The 12,662-nt window shown below is 31.6% G+C and overlaps 2 protein-coding genes across 2 annotated transcripts; both read right to left on the reverse strand.

Annotated features, from left to right (window-relative positions):
* Positions 1-1,417: 1,417 nt before the first annotated feature.
* On the reverse strand, positions 1,418-4,306 carry LOC136982408 (tigger transposable element-derived protein 1-like). Its single transcript, XM_067278900.1, has 2 exons — positions 2,632-4,306; positions 1,418-1,458 (listed from the first exon to the last, which is right to left on the reverse strand). Exons 1-2 carry the CDS (start codon positions 4,304-4,306, stop codon positions 1,418-1,420), a joined length of 1,716 nt encoding a protein of 571 aa, XP_067135001.1.
* Positions 4,307-7,822: 3,516 nt separating this feature from the next.
* Positions 7,823-9,919, reverse strand: LOC136982392 (uncharacterized). Its single transcript, XM_067278886.1, has 8 exons — positions 9,822-9,919; positions 9,685-9,749; positions 9,519-9,587; positions 9,267-9,293; positions 8,364-8,432; positions 8,255-8,284; positions 8,132-8,173; positions 7,823-7,995 (listed from the first exon to the last, which is right to left on the reverse strand). Exons 1-8 carry the CDS (start codon positions 9,868-9,870, stop codon positions 7,906-7,908), a joined length of 441 nt encoding a protein of 146 aa, XP_067134987.1. The 5' UTR covers positions 9,871-9,919; the 3' UTR covers positions 7,823-7,905.
* Positions 9,920-12,662: the final 2,743 nt, after the last annotated feature.

The raw sequence follows: 12,662 nt of genomic DNA on the forward strand, positions 1-12,662 counted from the left end.
TTGGTAATTTCGTTTATAACGTCTATAACGCCTGAATAGGGACTAGTTACCCTTAAAAAAGACCTCTCGGAAGGCACCCCCTAGGCAGATCGCCCAAGTGTTGCGTTGCTATAACTTAAAACAAATAAACTGTACAATATATTAAATAAGTGATGTAATATTTAAAATTTTAAGCATAATTTTGGAAAATTCTTGATAACAATCTCCTGTTTCCCTTACGTCATTCTTCTCGATTATTGCGGTAATTTTCTTGGCGACATTACTCGCAATAAACGAGGTTTCCATGTACTGTACTTTCAAAAATACTTCTGTTATATATTTTGAATTATATGAAACTGGCAGGTAGACCCGACGTTGCTCGGGCAAAAGTAACGATAACGATAATTAACATTATTAAGTTATAGTCACAAAAAAGAGTAATTTAATCAACAAACTAAGTATTTCTAAAAAAAAGTCGAATTTGAAAATCGAGTGTTCTAATATTGTTCGATTTTCACGACGTGTTCTGATTATATCGATCGATTTTCATCGAATGTTCTAAAGAAGAAAGGTCGAGAAAAACCGAACTAATGTGTTTAAATTTGAAAATCGAATGTGTTCTAACATATTACTTTTTTTCTTTTTCATTTTTTTTTTCCAGAGCCCGTAAATCTTGCACGTCGCTTTCTCATTGTTACTTAACACTTCCATTGTTACTTAACACTTGTCAAATTGCCGTACTTAAATTTGCTGCCCTAACTATGTACCAAATTTCAACTTTCAACTCCTAACCGTTTTAGCGAAAATTAAGATTATTACGTTACAGTCAACCTTACCCGTTTTCACAGAATGCAAAAATTGGGTCCCCCCTGTATCCAGACTAATTACAGAATTTTTAAATGGGTCTAAAAATATGTTCGATTTCCCGCAAAAACGAAAAAAACTGCAACTGCGTCTTGCATGTCGCTTTCTCTTAACAATTCCATTGTTACGTAACACTTCCATTGTTGACACTTTCATTGTTGGCATTTCCATTGTTACTTGACACTTCCATTGTTGATGGAAATGTTAAGCCTTAATCCTGTCCTCTCACCCCCATGAGAAGGTATTTCGAAAAATCCCTTCTTAGTGTGCGTTCTCGTGACGTACCCTAACTGTATACCAAATTTCTCAACACTTAACCGTTTGGGCTCTGTGCTGATTATTATTATTATTATCATCAACTCGTCTCGATTATATATATAAATTATGTGTAATAAATATCACGCATTCTAAAAACATTTATGGATGAATTCTTTTATAAAAATCCTATATTAAATATATATTCTGAGTTTAATAGGATGAATCAGATCATTCGTTAAGATTTGAAGAATGTCTGGTTGCAGCCTGTCAAACTTTTCGGCAATTTTATGCAAACTGGGAGTGTCTATTATCAAAATCACCTGAATTCTTTCCTCGTAATTCCGCGCCATGCTTTATCTATAAAAGAAAAACACAATCGACACAACTCCTATGCTTTCAGACTTAAAACCCTGTACATTCTAATTAACATTTTAAGGAGTATGCGTTCTAATACATGGATCGCTAGTGTCTATTATCAAAATTATCTCGTAATTTCGCATCATGCTTTATTTATAAAAGAAAAACAAAATTAACACAACTCCTATAGTTCCAGACTTACAAGAATTAAATACAGTAGACTTTTGCTAATCCGGCCATTCCGTGAGCAGAAGAATGCCGGATTACTGAGCGTACAGGATTAGAAGCAATGAAAGACATGGCCCTTCCGTACTGATTCTTTTTGGAGCCGTATTTTCTTATTTCGAAATTATGCACAGGGGTACAGTAATTGCAACTTTAATTCTTTATTTTAAAGTTAATGTTACAAAGTTTACTGTATGTATTTTTTAAAAAAATAATAGACATCAATAAGAGAAAGATATTTTAATGGAGTATACCTGATAATTGAGAGACCGGACTAGCAAAAAGTCTATGTAGGCCCTATATAAATAAATAAACTATAGTGAAGTAATTATGATTTTGACGAGCAAAGAAATTATAATAGAAAATTATTTTACATTAAAAACAAGTATTAAAGAAAAGAATAAATATATAAATCGTGTGATTTATTAAATGCTTAATCAAACTTGTATAATATCCAGCATTCGAAGCATATTTTATTAAATATAAAAAGCTAAATGTATGTGTTGGGGAATTGATTATTTAGCTGTTTCTCTTAACGGTCCCTGATAAAATACAGTTATTTTGATTTCTCTATTCTAGATATTTTTCTAACGTCAAACTATTATTTAAATTTTAAGAGAATAGAATTTCCTATTTCCGTGTTTATAATTCCAAGAATATAGAATAAAAGTTGCAGTCAGTTTATATGATAATAAATTATAATTCGAACATAATCCGTTCCAGAATAAAGGTTCGAGTACAATATGTTCGGACTCCAAATCATTTTTTCCCATTACAAATAATGTAAAATGGATTAATGCGTTCCAATCCCCAGTTGATTCGCTAGTAACATAACAGATTAGAGTATAAATGATATTTAGTTTTTAGGTAAGCAGTAAATAACACATATATAACTCTCAATAAATAGTAAAAACATTAAAGAAGTCATTTTAACATACGAAAACTTACCTTTTTGATTGCGATATGATGGCGTAAGTGGATGGAGGTGTGAGGAGGAAGAGCGGGAGTTACTGCCGAGAAGGGGAATCCCCTTCCATAAAAACATCTGGTAATGGAACTTCGGGGTTGCTTCCCTTTTCTGTCGCTTTTGGGCAGGTAAATCTTTAATTAAAAACTTATCCATTGTCTGTTGCTTCTGCCTTTTTTGCAGAATTTTACGGAAATGAGACATGACATTTTCATTGAAAAGGTGTACAGCCCTATTGGCTACCATGGTATCAGGATGAGATTTTTCAACAAAAGCTTGCACATCCCCCCACTTAGCACAAATTTCTTTAATCACTGAACTTGGAATATCCTCCTTTCCTTCCTCCTCTCCCGAAGACATATCCTCAGCCAAAATCCTTTGTTGCTCATTTTGAAGGTGCTCCAACTCTTCTGTAGTAAGCTCGGTACTGTGGTCTTCCACGAGCTCTTCAATATCCTCATTGTCGACCTCCAAGCCTATGCTTTGTCCAATAGAAACAATGTCATCCACAATTTCTTCATTAAAGCCCTCAAAATCTCGCTCTGGTACACAGTCGGGCCAGAGTTTCCTCCATGCTGAATTCATGGTACGGTATGTCACTTGGTTCCATGCATTGTCAATAAGATGAACGCAATTAAGAATATGGAAATGATTTTTCCAAAATTCTTTCAAAGTTAACCGAGTGTCATTAGTGACTTCAAAACACTTCCGAAACAAGGATTTAGTGTACAATTTCTTGAAATTAGAAATGACCTGTTGATCCATTGGTTGTAGCAAAGCGGTTGTGTTAGGTGGCAGATATTTAACCCGAATAAAGTCGAATTCTTCGACTAAATCCTCCTCCAAGCCTGGAGGGTGAGCAGGAGCATTATCTAATAGGAGAAGGCATTTTATTGGCAAGTTCTTTTCTTGCAAATATTCTTTCACACTTGGTGCAAAAACTTCATGCACCCACTCAACAAAAAATTGCCGAGTCACCCAGGCCTTTGAATTAGCACGCCACATAACAGGCAATTTACTCTTCATAATATTGTTCCTTTTGAACACCCTTGGATTGTCGGAGTGATAAACCAACAATGGCTTAACCTTAAAATCTCCACTTGCGTTACCACACAGCAAAAGAGTAAGCCTATCTTTCATTGGCTTGTGCCCTGGTAGTGCTTTTTCTTCCTTTGTAATATAGGTTCTCTTCGGCATTTTCTTCCAAAATAGCCCAGTTTCGTCTGCATTGAACACCTGTTGAGGTGCATAACCTTCTTCCATTATAAGTTTACTAAACTCGGCGACAAATTTCTCAGCCCCTTCCTTGTCTGAACTAGCTCCCTCTCCATGCCTTACTACGTTATGTATTCCACTTCGGTTCTTAAAATTTTCAAACCACCCTCTACTAGCCTTGAATACAAAAGCACTCGTACTTGTACCAGGGGTTTTCTTCACTAAATCGTCATAGATTTCTAGCGCCTTTTCACAAATAAATGTCTCACTAATGCTATCACCTCGTAACTGTTTCTCATTTATAAAAATAAGTAGCAACTTCTCCACTTCTTCAAGTATCTGAGGCCTTTGCTTTGTCAACGTAGTCACTCCTTTTGCAACATTAGCTCTTTTTATTGTTTCTTTATTCTTTAAAATAGTCGATATCGTCGACTTAGCCATAGAATATTGGACAGCAAGATCCGAAACACGCACTCCATTTTCGTGTTTAGCAATGATTTCTTTTTTCAGTTCGATTGTTGTTCTCACTGTTTTCCTTTTCACTTGACCACTTTCACTTTTATACTTCTTGGGACCCATGTTTAAGGGATAATAAATCAAAAGAAAAGGATGCTAATCCAAAAAATATAGCACAGCGTAAGTTAATGTGCATGCGAAACAATGACTGTCTCGTAACTGTCTGTCGTGTTAAGGTTAATCATATTCGTCATTGTAAACCGCGCTTTAGTTAGGCGCTATCCGTTCTTTTTGTGTGTCCGACCGTCAAGGGACCGTTCGGGATCGAGTTTCATAATTTGAACCTTAATCTTGTCAGTTATATGTATACAAAAGGTAAATTGTTTACAAGCTAAGTCTTTGTTCATTGTCTGACAAATGTACACTTTCGTTTCGTCCATTGTTCACGATAGGAGGCGTTTTTTGTGTAAGATCCAAGTTGGATGTATGTGAGTTAATAAATGTTCTCGTTAATTTTGTATCGCCCCTTTTTGATTCGTTCACGGTTATAAGAAATCACCACACGTCGACTTGGCGGGCTTTCCCGTTCGAGTACCAAAATTTTGTTCGGGAACAGGGGCATTTTTTTTTTCGAAATTTTTGGTCGAGTACCGATTTGTTCGGGCTCCGAAACGTTCGAGTACCGAGGTATGACGGTATATGATAATAAATTATAATTTCATATATACATTATTTCAAAATACATAAACACATGACTGTACAGAATTAAGTTTACCTTCGATTAAAATAAAAAAAACACTCGACATTCTATATAATAAAATATATATATAATAAAATTTATATAAAATATTCTTTTATTATTTTATGGAAACTTCATGGAAAACAGAAGAAAAAGTATTCAATTTTAACCTTCGAAAGTTTTCGTAAGCAGTAACGAATCCAGAAGTAACCAAAGTGGTCTAACACCTTAAAATATTTGAATAACTATAAATATCTTTTATTAATATGTGCATAAAGATTATATATTGATAACCCTATTTGCCATCATAAACTTTTAAAAACAATGTTTCGAAGAAATAAATTTTAATATTTTCTTCTGTCAATAGGAAAAGCTGAAGCCGCTGTTCCCTCTCCTTCGTCCGCCGTTGCTTGCGAGTATAAACAGCTTATTTGCATACTCATTATTTAAAACTTGGCATCTGCTCAACTTAAATAAAAATTTGCATTCAATTTTCCTATATAAACTTTCTTAACCGCCACCAAATTACCATAGGTTAACGTGTTGACATTGACTTCTTATCGTAAGCTCTGTAATAAATCTTAGAGTTCGGAATGAAGATGATGATATCTTTTGTATTTACTGCCATATTTTTTACTGGAAATAAATAATTATTTTGTATTATTTAAGATTGCACGTTTTAAAATTGTATACGAATGAATTTTGACATAATTCTACCTGTTTTCAGTAATAGCTACGAAAGATAAAAAACAATTCGAAAATTGTAAGCGAGTGAGAAAGATTATAAATGCATTGATGAAGTCATTGAAAATACAAATGTAAGTAAAAATAACTTTTCCAGTCATCAAAAAGATTATATAACAATTGATTTTTTCTTTATTATAGAATGATAAATACCAGAATCTCAGAAAAAATACGATAAATTGAAGTAATAATAATGAAAAGAATGAAAGAGTAAGTAATATTATTTTTAAAAAATCAATTTTATCACAATTGCTTTAAATTAGCTTTATACTGAATGCCGAAAATACCTACCAAGTTTAATGCTATGCTACGCACTGATAACATAGCATTAAGCAATATCATTAAGTACACTTCTACAGTGTACTTAATGATATTGCTGTATAGCTGGATTTAAGTTTTTGCATTGACGTCAGTTTACTGCACGCAAGAACATAAATTCAGCTTAAATATTACTATTTCTTAACTGCCAGTCCGCATAAAATTTTTAGCGCTGCACGGATATTTTATTACTTTTTATGTTAGATTACATGAAATTTAATCTAAGAAATAATAAGAAACTAGGGATAAAAATAGATATTTTTTTAATGGCCAAACCCTTATATTTTGACAATTATTCAGAGAATGACAACGGGTCAAGTCGACTTTAAAATCTTTGTACATATTTATTCTGAATTATAGATAACTAGCAGGTAGGCCCGGCGTTGCTCGGGCAAAAGTAACGATAACGATAATTAAGATTATTAAGTTATAGTCACAAAAAAGAGTAATTTAATCAACAAACTAAGTATTTCTAAAAAAAAGTCGAATTTGAAAATCGAGTGTTCTAATATTGTTCGATTTTCACGACGTGTTCTGATTATATCGATCGATTTTCATCGAATGTTCTAAAGAAGAAAGGTCGAGAAAAACCGAACTAATGTGTTTAAATTTGAAAATCGAATGTGTTCTAACATATTACTTTTTTTCTTTTTCATTTTTTTTTCCAGAGCCCGTAAATCTTGCACGTCGCTTTCTCATTGTTACTTAACACTTCCATTGTTACTTAACACTTTGGTACTTAAATTTGCTACCCTAACTATGTACCAAATTTCAACTTTCAACTCCTAACCGTTTTTAGCGAAAATTAAGATTATTACGTTACAGTCAACCTTACCCGTTTTCACAGAATGCAAAAATTGGGTCCCCCCTGTATCCAGACTAATTACAGAATTTTTAAATGGGTCTAAAAATATGTTCGATTTCCCGCAAAAACGAAAAAAACTGCAACTGCGTCTTGCATGTCGCTTTCTCTTAACAATTCCATTGTTACGCAACACTTCCATTGTTACTTGACACTTCCATTGTTCATGGAAGTGTTAAGCCTTAATCCTGTCCCTCTCCCCGTGGGGAGGTATTTCGAAAAATACCTTCTTAGTGTGGGTTCTCGTGACGTACCCTAACTGTGTACCAAATTTCAACTTTCAACTCTTAACCGTTTGGGCTCTGCGCTGATTATTATTATTATTATCAACTCGTCTCGATTATATATATAGGTTATATTTTAAGCTTATACTAAAAATCTTATTACTTTTCTAGGTTGTATGCTTCCTGAAAAAAATTTAAGTAAGAATATAATTTATTAGTTTCATATCCATTGATTAATTATTTTGATTGTCTACAAATCTAAGAGGTAACACTTTATTGTTAAATAAATAAATACCAGGACATTGCGCGACTTTGTCGAATCGCGATAGACAAATGCATCAATCTTCATGGTGATTATGTCGAAAAGTAACTATGTTTGCACCTAACTTTTGGTAATAAATTCATTTTGTTACTTACATTTGTCTTTGTTTTATGGATTATCGGAGGTTGAAAAAGAAACAGTGTTCGTGTATCCAGTAGGACCGTTCCCGAGAAATTCTTGGAGGTTTGATCCGTCCGGATTCAATCCCGTGTTTCCCCAAAGCGGTAAGATGATGTTTTAACCGCCTTGACATCCGACCGGCGATACTTTTTAATCGATAACAACAATTAGATAATGCTCCTTATATTTTAATAAACATTTTATATAATTACAAATCTCAAACAAAAACTTAACAATGATTCTGTATCACTTTCACTATTGATAAAACATATCTTTGCATTCGCACATGAATGTGACGTCTTTATCATCACCGGAGTAATCGGAACATATTTCATCCACTTTTTTCTATAAAACAGAAAGTAATTTATATTTTAAAATTATATACGATTTAAATTATCTCCTGCTGTAAAGTAGGACCTTTTGCAATAATCAAAGTCTTAAATAAATTATATAAACAAATTATTGTTTTTAAATAAAATACCTTTACTTCCTCAAACACATTAGTGCAATCATCGGTAGTTATCTGGAAAAAATTGATCAATTTTACTTAATTTTAAAGTTGCATATATTTCTTTTAAATGTAATATTTTATAGTTTTAATTACGTAAATGTTCACGATATCCTTAATACTTTTCTAAAAAGAAAAAATATATTAAAAATTAACAAATGGTGTCTTGATGAAAAATTCGTATTAAATTATTAAAGTTATTTACATTCTCTTTGAATTTGTTCATTAAGCACTTTTTCGTCTCGTCCTCAACACATTCCCAAATTTTATTATCCTGAAATTCAATTGTTAATTGGTCATTACTGTATCACGCATTATTTTAATTTTTTATTTATATTAAAAATTTCACTTAAAAATTATTATTTTAAATTGAAGTTTCCCTTATTTTGTTTTATATGTATTATTTAAAAAATATACGACATGGGTGGCAAACCTATGACCCGCTTGTCCAAAGTGGCACAAACACTTGTTATTGTTTTACGTTTTCAGCTGAATATATCATCATTTTCTTAATCAGTTTTTTAAAATTTATTCTAATTAAAGTATATTCGCTTCATTTCTTTAAAAATAGTCATTCGAAGTCTGAAACCTCGGCACGAATAAATTATTTGAAAGATAATTATGTCTACTGTATGGCACGCGGACTCAAAACGGTTTGCAATCCCTGATGTATGATAATTCATCTCTAACCGATTATTATTTATAATATATAATCTCTTCATCTTTTTTATTAATGTCTGATTATTTTCACTTAAGGTTGAGGTTCGGCGAAAGATTTAAAAGTCTTAAGTGGGGGGCAATATTTGGCTCCCCTCTTAAGACTGTGCCATATATGGCCGAGGGGCCCCACCTTAGTCACTAGAAACCATTAAAAGCTTCACGTAGCCTGCAGATCACACCAGGCTTTTAGTTTCTAGTACGGCCTGAAAACAATATAGAAAGATGCAAATTTAATTTTATAAAATATATAATAATCGGTTACGGTAGAATGAGAGCATAATACTTTTTAAAAAATTTTAAATTCTTGTTTTTTCTTTAAATCACTACTTTAAACTTAAGTGTTAATAAAAATAAGGAATTTAGAATTTCGAAAAAAGAGTATTCTTACCTGAAACTGTTTTATAATGCATACCAACTAAAAGTAAAGTAATTTATTAATTAATTAAAATTTATAAATATTCTTAAAATATAGAAATAGCATTACTTAAATTTAAATTTACAAAATATAAATTACGATTGAAAGTATTTGAAAATTGTTATATCTTAATAAATAATTAATTTAGTTTAATTTATTTATTTATTTGAAAATAATGTTAAATAATTGTTGTTTATTAAATATATTTAATTTATGATTAGTTACTCTTTTATCATCTTTCTTATCATTGCAACACTTTTCAGCTTTAGCTTCAATTTTTTGTTTTTCTTCCTCCTATAACAATAATAATAATAATAATAATAATAATAATTCATTTTCTATATACGTTTAAATATATCCTACACAATTAAAAGAAAATTCTTTAACTCACAGTCAACTTTTCAAGTTTTCCTTTAATACAATCTTGAGTTGTCGAACTGAAACACTCTTCGCAATCTAACGTTTAAAGAGATATCAATTTTAATCATATTTTATTTTTTTTTATAATTTAATATCGCGAATACTTACTGCAAACATAAAATAATGCGACGAAAGCTAAAACTGCTAAATACTTCATTTTAAGGCTGAATGCTTGGGATCAGTGTAAACCACTAGCAAGTAGAGAGAGTTTATATAGGAAAAAGCTGTGAAAGAATTCTATAGGATTTGGAAGGGTGTCAAATTATATGTTGCGTAAAAGCCAACGACGTATTTTCTAATCCACGCAATTCGATGAAGGTCGAAAATTGTTTAATTTCGTGCACGAAATTAAATTCCTGTAACTAAGCATAAAATTCTGTTCACTTTTTATTAATTTTCCTTTAAAGTTTCGTGTTTATCTAATGCCGTAGAGAAGAATATTTATATATAAATTTTTGTTGAATTAGTGAGAAAATTTATAAATCGTAATTTTTACATTATGAATTTATATCTAATTTTTTATTTTTATTTTATTTATTATTCCTCTTTCAGTTTTGCGAAATACACAAGGAAACAGGAAATTCTAAAGCACGAATTTTCTTCACGAAGGCAAATAATAGTTTGGTGGTAGAAAAGTACTGAATAGAAAGGAATTCAATTAAGTCAAAACAGCTAAATAATCAAATTTTATTACGCTTGTAGGTAATATTTTTAATACTGTTTCGTAAAACTCTACTAAAAAGTATTAATTGAATACAAGTTTCTTGTATTCAATTATTATGAATACAAGATTCATAATAATTGGTTTATTATTATTATTATTATTTATTATGGTATAATACATATAATTGTTTGAATACAACAATATTGTATTCAACCAATTTTCAATTCGTTTTAGGAATTTAATAATTAAGTAATTAAATATTAATTATTCTAATTACGTGGATTGTATTATTATTTCTTATTATGAACAACATGTATTTAATTATTTAATTTACTGGCATGCTTTATTATATTAATTTAATTGATATTGTATATCGAATGCTCATGGAAATAACTTTGTCTTGCTTCGTAATTTCAACAATATTTTCAAATAAATGATATTCGTACTTAAATATATTTTTTTCACTTTTAACTTTTTTCGTTCTGTATGCACTATTAGGGCCGTTTTTAGGCCCATGATTGGTTTGGCCAGGCTCACAATGGACGAAATGAGAGACAGGGTTCTACATAAACTAGACAGATTGTCCATGAAATAGGTCTATTTCTGGTAAGTCGTATGCGGATTCGTTCCCGGAAACCTCAAAAAATTGTCTTGTGGATGTTTAATGTTATTTTACTTTTCGGGTTGTTATATATAAAAGAAGGATAATATGGCGATCGGTCAAAAAAATTACTCCCCCAGATTTTTACAGTTTTGGACTCAGGACACCTTAAAACGTCGAGAAATGCAAAAAGGAATAAAAATCGTGGGTAATTTTTTTTATGTATGTTAGTCTGTGTATGTGTGTGTGTGTGTGTACGAGGGGTACGATTTTGTTCACCCTCTTTAAAGCTTAATAATTCCTGTGCTTTTTTGTCGAAAATTTCTGAAGTTTCAGCAGGGAGGTCTATGAATTAGGGGGTTTGATGCTAGTAAATTTTGGTGATTAAAGGTCGAGGGGTGAGAAGATAAAGGTGGTCGTGTGTGTCTCCAATAGGGTCTGGCTTAATGACGATTTTACTCGTTATTAGCATTTAGAATCTTTTTTAATATAATCCATCTCTATCCTCAAAATTAAGTTTTCTTTCATTTTATAATAGTTAAAAATATAAAAGTTTTTTGTAAATAAAATATGATAACATATGGCGCCACCAAATGTTGCCGGGAAAGTTAAACAACTCTTCGCTGGATTTTTATAGTCACCGTCTTTTTATAATAATTAATAATATAAAAGTTATTTTTTACGAACAATTTGTTGTGACAACGTCACAATGCCGGGCTGCAGTTTTTAATCATATTTTTAATTTATTTCATTTAAAATATATGCTCTCCACCTCAAACTAGTTTTGTAGTGTCTTGCCCCTGTACATCATACTTTTCCTGCTAGCAATAAAGTAGTGTCGGTCATTTATCTAATTCCTCTAGGGAAATTTATTTGAATTGAAGTAACGTGACTTCCGGTTTGTATCGGAAGTTGTTATTCAGGGCCTCCTGCTCCACCCCTAGGCTTTCCATATATGTTCTCGATTTTCTTCTATCTAACTATGTTCTCGATATTAAGAAAGGACAGACGGACAGGCTGATGCTTGCAACTCAATTATAAATACAATGATTAAAGAATGAAATGAAGGGCTTGAAGTACCTAATCAATAAATTTAAAAGAAGTCACAATTTAGTACATAAATTACTTATATTTATGAATAACAACAGTGATTTTCAACCCGAGCTTCGTGACACCCCGGGAAGTCGAAATTCTTGTTTATTTTATTTAAAATTTAAGTAAATTATAGGGAATCAGATGTGTCACACACACGCACAAATTAGTTTAAGGTATTTATAATCAAATCACATTAAATTCCAATAACAGTAAAAAACATATTTCAGTTCGTCCCTCGTTAAATGATTGGATTTTCTAATACAGTAATACCTCGACTTACGCGAACCCGGAGTTATGCGATTTTCAAATCTCGTCGATTCGTCTTTTGTTTGAGCGCCACGCAACTCTTGATTACTCACTCTCCCCATACTATTGTTCAGCTTACATGTTCGGACGTGTCGTGCGGAATCGACGCATAGCAACAATTTATTTTGTGTTATTTATTTCCGAGTTTGTTATATCTACAGAGACTTGAGAGACTCTACTATGTCATCCAAACGAAGTAGAACTGATTCTTCTGCATCAACCAAGAAATGAAAATCTTTATTTTTGGAATGAAAAGTTAACATTATTGAAGACTTCGATACAA

This window comes from Centruroides vittatus, unplaced genomic scaffold, assembly GCF_030686945.1.
Source record: "Centruroides vittatus isolate TY-2023 unplaced genomic scaffold, ASM3068694v2 contig_824, whole genome shotgun sequence".
Lineage (NCBI taxonomy): Eukaryota > Metazoa > Arthropoda > Arachnida > Scorpiones > Buthidae > Centruroides > Centruroides vittatus.